The sequence below is a fragment of the Barbus barbus genome (assembly GCF_936440315.1).
Source record: "Barbus barbus genome assembly, chromosome: 4".
Classification (NCBI taxonomy): domain Eukaryota; kingdom Metazoa; phylum Chordata; class Actinopteri; order Cypriniformes; family Cyprinidae; genus Barbus; species Barbus barbus.
In genome coordinates this window covers 38,980,971-38,989,641 of record NC_136732.1, presented here as the reverse complement: position 1 = coordinate 38,989,641, position 8,671 = coordinate 38,980,971, and the positions used below count along the sequence as shown (strand labels likewise).

General features: G+C 40.3%; 1 protein-coding gene across 1 annotated transcript in view; it reads left to right on the top strand.

Annotated features, from left to right (window-relative positions):
- Positions 1–1,614: 1,614 nt before the first annotated feature.
- LOC306863276 (guanylyl cyclase C-like) overlaps positions 1,615–8,671 on the top strand; it is a 24,051-nt gene continuing 16,994 nt past the window's right edge. Inside the window, exons 1-9 of the mRNA XM_079406524.1 lie at positions 1,615–2,045; positions 2,650–2,762; positions 4,803–4,870; positions 5,108–5,326; positions 5,412–5,530; positions 6,466–6,562; positions 6,638–6,752; positions 8,105–8,243; positions 8,427–8,509. Of these exons, the coding sequence (XP_079262650.1) occupies positions 1,850–2,045; positions 2,650–2,762; positions 4,803–4,870; positions 5,108–5,326; positions 5,412–5,530; positions 6,466–6,562; positions 6,638–6,752; positions 8,105–8,243; positions 8,427–8,509 (1,149 nt within the window). The 5' untranslated portion in view covers positions 1,615–1,849. The remainder of the gene's footprint in view (positions 2,046–2,649; positions 2,763–4,802; positions 4,871–5,107; positions 5,327–5,411; positions 5,531–6,465; positions 6,563–6,637; positions 6,753–8,104; positions 8,244–8,426; positions 8,510–8,671) is intronic.

The following is an 8,671-nucleotide window of genomic DNA, read 5'->3' as shown; positions in this document are numbered from 1 at the left end:
GCTTTAATTTTCTTCAAAACACATTTTTACGAACAAACATTATAAAAGCAATTATGTGCAATAGTTTCTCTTTATTTTAAATTGAAGGATACAGGCCTAGTGAAGGAAAAGTACTGTGATGAGGAAAGATTGTATTTCAGTGTTTTTGCGTTCGCTCGCAAAACTTTTGTGATGAGAATAGTATTAAATGGGAGAGTTCTTTTGCGAGCAAGGTTTAGCGACGAAACTGCTTCAGTGTCGGCTAACATCAGCACCTGACGGAGCAAATGGGGAGCTGAATTAGTTACCAAATCACTGGAAACGACTGAAGGCAGTTAGGCTCGACTAAACCTCATCGTGCTGCTCTTCATATGAGCTGGGTTTGAGTGATCACCATAAGAGGAAGTTTAATGTGAGCCCTGCGTTGAAAAAGGAACCCATGTTACTTCTGTCTCTGACTGAACATATGATTAGTCAAGATGCATTCTAGACAAATGCTATTGTTTTTGAGTTCACTGTCTTTGGTGAATTTGGGTTAGTCACCGTCCAATGATTTAACACTTCTCTTATTTATAACCAGTCCAGAAGACACCGAGAAGTTGATCATGAAAGCATTTTTATAGCCTATTTCGTTGGCACAAGACATTAAGCTGTTTGATTGGATTTAAGTGGAATGTTTCGTGCAAGATGAAAGCTACCTGCTAAATAACAACGAAAATAATTCGTTTTTCTTCAGTTAGGTGATTTTGTTTTTTCGTCTAGGGGAACTTTTCTGTCCTCTTGTTTTGAAAATAACCAAAATTCAAATAGGCTAAGATTTTAGTATTTTGTTTCTCTAAAATGTGAGAAATGTCATTAGAATCACACAGAGCATCATGAATATAATTCAACCCAGATAGCACACGTATGTCTGTTAAAGATCTCTTGATCTGGAAAGCATCTGCTGTCTACAAACATCTGGCAGACGTCTTTCAGATATCAGTTTTACATACGTTCTAAATCGTAAGCATCTTAAAGACATCTAATAGACGTCTATTTGACATCTAAAAGGAGACGTACTACACGTATTGCAGATGAGCAAACACCCTAAAAAATACGTGTTGCAGATGTGAATAAGATCATTGAAGAATAAGCTTTTAACTTATTAATAACTTATTGTGATCTGGGACCAGATTTCTCACGGTCATCACACCCAGATCTCTCATCCGTCTGTAAACACTGATTCTGAGAAGAGATTTTACATGAGCAGATTTATAGACCACAATCTGTCAGCTTTTATAGCACACTATCTATTTGCCACACATTCTGCTTTACAGCCCAGAAGGACCTTTGGTCCCTCCAAGGTCCTCCAGAACACTTACGAACCCGCTCAGACCTTCGAGCACATTCTGTGAGCAGCAGAAACAGAGATTTATTGGACAAACACCACCTGTGGATTGTTTGAAACCAGGTGGTTTGATGTTAATGGGGCATTTTCAGAGCTTTTTGGATTTTATTATTGATTGTAATTTCAGCTGATGGACCTACTTAAAGCTCACTGACGTCGCCTCAGATCAAACAGAAAGCTGAAACTAGAAGGATGAAGCTTTTTTTTCTCAGATCAGGCTGATTTTGTTTGTTCACTGCCGGTTGTTCATTAACACGCAGAGACACACCTGAGCGTGCATTTCCTCTTCAGGTTCCTGTAAAACATGCAGAAAACTCTCGCTGCAGTCAGTGTATAATGTCTTTTCAGAGATGTCATGTGGACAGTGTTGTTGGAGGATAGCTCTGACCTTTCTGATGGAAGTAATCAGAATTTACCGGCTTCAGGAATGACTGTGGCATTAAACTGAGCAGCATCTTTTGAAGGACATTCATTGTGGACAGGATGTTGGGATTGTTCTTTTTCTGGTTCGGCTCTGTGCTCCGTGTCTCTGGGTTTGACGTGTTAAGCTGCAGAAACTCTTCGGTCACGTTAAACGTGGTTCTGCTGGAGGATGAAAATTCGCCCTGGAGTCTGAAGTTTGTGGAGGACGCAGTGAAAATGGCTGTTGAAGAGGAGAATGAAAAAAATCAGGCTGAAAGTGAGTAGATTCAAAGAATGTTTAGTTCTGAAAAATAAAAAATTAGGTACATGCAGGCTTTTAATTCAGTACTAGTAAAGGCGACCCAAAAAACTACTTTATCCCAGTTTTAGGATCAGTTAGTTAAGTGGTAAGTTGAGCTAATTTGTGTAAAAGTAAATGTTCACACGTTCAATGCAATAGTGGACATCATACATGTATTCTGAAGCTATAATGACCTCAAAGATGCTTCCCCTTTTGAAATGTAAATTTAAACCTGACTGTAAATGGCATGATTACTTTTGAAACTTTAAATTGGACAAAATCAGCCTTGATACATGACCTACTATCATGGATCTGGCGCTGATGACTAAATCGCTAATATTTGTTAATAACAATTATGACCATTTGAATATTGTGCATTAGTCACGACTAACATGACCTCTTCTCCTAACCTCAGAAGTAGTTGAGTGTCCAGTAAATAGCTAAATAAAATCTGTGTAAATTTCCTGATAATAAAGGCATGAAGTCATTCAGGATTAGAAGAAAACAAACACCATATGAGGTCGAGCTGCTTTTAAATAAAGCTGACTAATCAAACACGGTTGTGGTTTGCTTTTTGAAGGTCTGGACTTCCAGATCAAGGTGCACTTCAGCGGCTTTAACACGACGCATTACCGGCGCAGGGGCTGCGGCAGCAGTACGTGCGAGGCCGTGGAGATCCTCAAATCGCTGCATGTGAGTTCTGCTTCATTAAAATCTGCTCAAAGGACATTTTGAAGGACGTTCCGGTTTATTAACGCTGTTTGTCCTCAGGCACGCTGAAACACGCTAGTGTCCCAGATAGCACACAGATGGAAAGCATCTGCTGTGTACAAACGTTTGTTTAATGTCATTCTAAATCATAAACATCTTAAAGACATCTAATAGATGTCTATTTGACATCGGATAGGAAAAGTCCTACCCAGATAGCACAGTACATCTGCAAGATGTCTGTAAAAGATCTCTTAATCTGGAAATCATCTGCTGTGTACAAACGTCTTTCAGATGTCAGTTTTACATATATTCTAAATCATAAACATCTTAAAAACATCCTAATGATAGGAGACGTCCAATAGATGTATTGCAGATGAGAAAACACTCTAAAAATACGTCTTCCAGATGTACAGCGCCTATAAAAAGTCTTCATACCCCTTCATTTTTTTCACATTTTGTAATGTTGCTGCCTTATGTTAAACTGCTTTAAATTACTTTTTCCCCACATCAATCTACACTCTATACACCATAATGGCAAAACAAAAAACAGGTTATTAACATCTTTGCAAATTTATTAAAAATAAAAAACTTAAATGATTCCATTGCACAAGTAATCATACCGTTATCTTGGACAGTTGAAATTTAGCTCAGGAGCATTCATATTGCTTGTAGGTGTTACTAGACTTTGAGTGAAGGTAACCTGTGGCAAATCCAATTGAATGGGTATGATTTGGAAAGGCACACACGTCTTAATAAAAGGTCTAACAGCTGAAAATGCATATCAGAGCAAAACCCAAGCCCTGAGGTCAAACAAACTGTGTAGCTAAGAGACAGGACTGCATCAAACCACACATCTGGGGAAGAGTTCAGAAAAAAAGAAGCATGTAGTCTCTGTTACCCTTAATGGAAGAAGTTTGATACAACCAGGATTCTTCTTAGAGCTGGCCTCCTGGCCAAACTGAGCAATTGATGGAGAAGGGCTTTGGTTAGACCGGTGACCAAGAACCTGATGGCCACTCTAGTTGAGCTCCATGATCGTATGTGGAGATAGGAGAAACCTATAGAAGGACAAACATCACTGCAACACTCCACCGATCTGGGCTTTATGGCAGTGTGGCAAGACTCAATCCTCTCCACACTTAGAATTGACAAAAACAGCACCTAAAGGACCCTCAGACTCTGAGAAGCAAGATTCTCTGGTCTGATGAACCTCAATTCTAAGCATCATGTTTGAAGGGAACCAGCTCTGCTCATCATCTGCACCATCCCAAAAGTAAAGTGTGCTGGTAGCAGCCTCATGCTGTGGGGCTATTTTTCAGCAGCAGGGACTGAGGGACTCATCAGAGTAGAAGAAAAGCTCAATGCACCAACATATTGAGATGGCCTTAATGAAAACCCAGTCCAGACCATTCAGAACCTCAGACTGGGCAGAAGGTTTACCTTCCAACAGGACAATGACCCTAAGCACAGAGCAAGAGTGGCTTATACACAACTCTGTGAATGTCTTTGAGTGGCCCAGCCACAGCCTGGGCTTCAATGCAATCAAATATTTCTGGAGAAACCTGAAAATGTGCATCTGCCCCCATCCAAACTGAAACAGCTTGAGAGGTGAAGAGATGAGGAGAAGATAATTGTCAAATTCTGATGAGAAAAGCTTGTCACATCAAACAAGAAAAGACTTGAGGCTGTAAAGGTGCTTCAGCTAAGTACTGAGTTAAGGGTATGAATACTTATGCAATGTACTTATTTCAGTTTTTTCATTTTTAATTAATTTACGAAGTTTTTGCTTCGTCATTATGGTGAATGGAGTGAAGATTAATGTGGGGAAAAAACGTAATTCAAAGCAGTTTAACATAAGACTGCAACATAACAAAATGTGAAAAAAATGAAGGGGTGTGAAGACTTTTTTTAGGCATTGTAAATGCAGACGTCAAATAGACATCTCCGTGATGTACGTGTGCTATCAGGGGCAGTGATTAGCAGTTAAATGTAATGCTGTTTTCCGTTTGTTTTGTCCGTTAGAACAGCAGTAACCTCGGATGCATGATGTTGGGTCCATCCTGCACATATGCAACGTTTCAACTGGTGGAGTAAGTTAAACAAACAATCAAAGACTTATTTTTAAAATGTTATCCCCAATATTACATACAGCAGGGATTACAATTTTAGTTAGTAGTTATTTTGAATTACTAAAGGCCCGTTTCAACCAAGCAAATAAAGTCTATTAATTATTGTAAATCTGAGATAAATCATTAATGTAAAACAGAGATAAATCTTGTTCTGTATATTAGTAAGTCATTTCAATGTCCCGCTTGTCTGTCTGTTAGTCAGGAGGTCGGTCTGACTCTGACTATCCCCATCATCTCAGCTGGCAGTTTCGGTCTTTCCTGCGACTACAAGGACAAACTCACCCGGCTGCTTCCTCCGGCACGCAAAATCTCAAAGTTCTTTGTCCATTTTTGGAATGTGTCCTTCACCAATCTGAAACCTGTGTGGAAGACAGCGTATATCTATAAAAAACTCGACAACACGGAGGAATGCTTCTGGTATTCACAATACAACATGTAAATAACAACATGACACAACACAGACGCACACACTGAGATGTCCCCTTGTCCATTCGTCTGTTAGGTACATCAATGCTCTGGAGGCGCCGTCTGCTCTGTTTGCCTCCAACATATCCAGAGAGATGCTGAGGAGCCAAGGTGACCTGGAAAACAAGCTGAAATCTCTGGACCGACACAGCAACAGTGAGAAAAATCTATCTATCCATCCATCCATCCATCCATCCATCCATCTATACATCTATTTATACATCTGCATACCTATGCATGCATGCATCCATCTATCTACACATCTACCTATGCATCCATCCATCCATCCATCCATCCATCCACCTATCCATCCATCCACACACCTACCTATGCATGCATGCATCCATCTATCTATACATCTACCTATGCATCCATCCATCCATCCATCCATCCATCCATCCATCCATCCATCCATCCACCTATCCATCCATCCACACATCTACCTATGCATCCATCCATCCATCCATCTATCTATTTATACATCTGCATACCTATGCATGCATGCATCCATCTATCTACACATCTACCTATGCATCCATCCATCCATCCATCCATCCATCCATCCACACACCTACCTATGCATCCATCCATCTATCTACACATCTACCTATGCATCCATCCATCCATCCATCCACCTATCCATCCATCTATCCACACACACACACCTACCTATGCATCCATCTATCTACACATCTACCTATGCATCCATCCATCCATCCATCCATCCATCCATCCATCCATCCATCCATCCATCCATCCATCCATCCATCCACACACCTACCTATGCATCCATCCACCTATCCATCCATCCATCTATCTATCTATACATCTGCCTATGCATCCATCCACCTATCCATCCATCCATCCATCTGCCTATGCATCCATCCATCCATCCATCCATCCATCCATCCATCCATCCATCCATCCATCCATCCATCTATCTATACATCTGCCTATGCATCCATCCATCCATCCATCCATCCATCCATCCATCCATCCATCCATCCATCCATCCACCTATCCATCCATCCATCCATCCATCCATCCATCTGCCTATGCATCCATCCAACCATCCATCCATCGCTTTGCAGTTTTTGTCCTATGTGGGACACCAGACGACGTTCTTGCCATTAAGAAAAACGCCACCATTTCTCCGCATGTGGTCTTCGTCCTAATCGACCTGTTCAAGTGAGTCTGTGATCCTCATAATCCTGTCTCAGATCACTTAAGCATTTTTCCAGCTGAGAGTCACATGTCTTGCAGTGATGGCTATCACACCAACGAGTCCAGCTTCGAGCACATGCGGGACGTGCTCGTGGTCACCATGCACAGCTTCAGAAACTACTCCAGCCACGCGTCCTGGAAGACAAACACAACGGTAAGTGCAGCATTTTAAAGGCCCTTTCACACCAAGAGCGATAACTATACATACAACAATAACAATATTTGCGTCCACAGCAGACAGCCACACGATAGCTGTCCGTTTTTGTAGTTCTTGTTGCATTTACACAACTTCAACCAGTAGATGTCCTTAACATGCATGTTTCAAGTGCATCTAAACAGCGAATCTAGCGGAATCTGTCTTTCAGAAAACAGGTTTACCAAATAAGCCAGGTTTATTTAGGTTAGTCTGACTTATTGACAGTTGATTTAATTCAAAATAAGTCAGACTAACTGAAATAAGCCTGGCTTATTTGGTAAACTTGTTTATATGAAACAGGCCCCTGATCTCTAACCTAGTCAATGTAGTGGAATAAAAACAATATTTAGTCTTTTCTACTGCAACTTCAGAGGAGGCAAGACAATGTTGTCAAAACTAGCACTGAATACCTGAGGTAATTTTATGTTTTATGGTACTGTTTGTTGTGCAATGTCTGCTTCTGTCACCTGCTATTTCAAATGCGCAAGCCTGTTATATTTGAATGAAATCTGATTAGCTGTCATTTAGCTATGTTTCCATCCACCTACTTTTATGTGCATTTTGGAATATCACACAAAAAACGCTGGATGGAAACGCCAAAATGTGCATAAATTCTAAAAATGCGCATTAAAAACGTATACACACAATTGATTAGGATAAACTTTTTATCCGATAAGAAAAAATGCACATAAACTACGATGGAAACACATTTACCGAATAAATTCCACCATGCGCATCAAAAGTCATGTGGCTTTGCGCTATGGAACGGCAAAACCTGACTAACCAGCAGACCGATCTTATTCCACAGCATCTGAAATGTTATGGTCATTTTGAAATGCTTGAGCAAAGTCTGTCATCAAAGCATTTCTGTATAATTGTCTCCCAGAACTGTTACACGACTGCGTTCCCAAACAGCAGCATTCACCTCCAAAAGCAATGACCGCATTTATTTTGTTTCGTCTTCTTGCTCTGAGGCGCAAGTCATTTATTATATATGAAAATTATTATATTCAGTAGCTTCTCATGCTGTTTTTTTGTGATATATAGTGCCAGTTTACCAGGAAGTGACTATTTTGTTGTATTGTTGGATGGGAACGGTGCTTATTCGCAAATGTATTATGCAATATTTCAACTTTGCGCATACGTTAAATTCGCAACTTTGGATGGAAACCCGGCTATAGTCGTGGTGTGAACTCTGTTATTCTCCATTTGAAAGGATTTTTAAAAATGTTATCTTTATAGTTATCGTTCTTGCTGTGAACGGGCCTTAACGCACTGTCCGGTCTCATTTCACAATTCCCATCCTACAGGGGCTGAATGATTATGTAGTGGCTTACCATGATGCCGTGGTTCTCTTCGGCAATATGATGAGACAAAACCTGAAGGCGATGAAGCAGCAGCCTTTCAGCGGCATCATTGAACAGCCTTTCAGAAACATGAGCTTCAAGGGTAAGCGTGTCCTAAACAAACTAGCACCACACTGGATCATCGCTCATGTTTTTGTACGTTAACATTCTCTACAACCCATATCTCAATGCTTAGGTCATCTGTTCAAAAGAAATGGGTCCTTGCGATTACAAAAAACATAATTATGATAGATATGTAATGGGATGTCGGTGTGTGTGTGTTCAGGAATGGGAGGACATTATGAATTAGACGCTAGTGGAGACAGAGATCTCAATCTGGCTGTGGTTTACACAACCGGCTCATACAAGGTGAGTCAATTTTGTCTCAAGTCGTAAAATCAAAGCTTCAATGACTCACTCATACACTGGCATCAATATGAAATATGAAGAAACGGTAACCCACTAAATCTTTTTGGTGAACCAGTTCAAAAGATTAGAATGACTAAAATATGTCTTAAAATTTCTAGCACT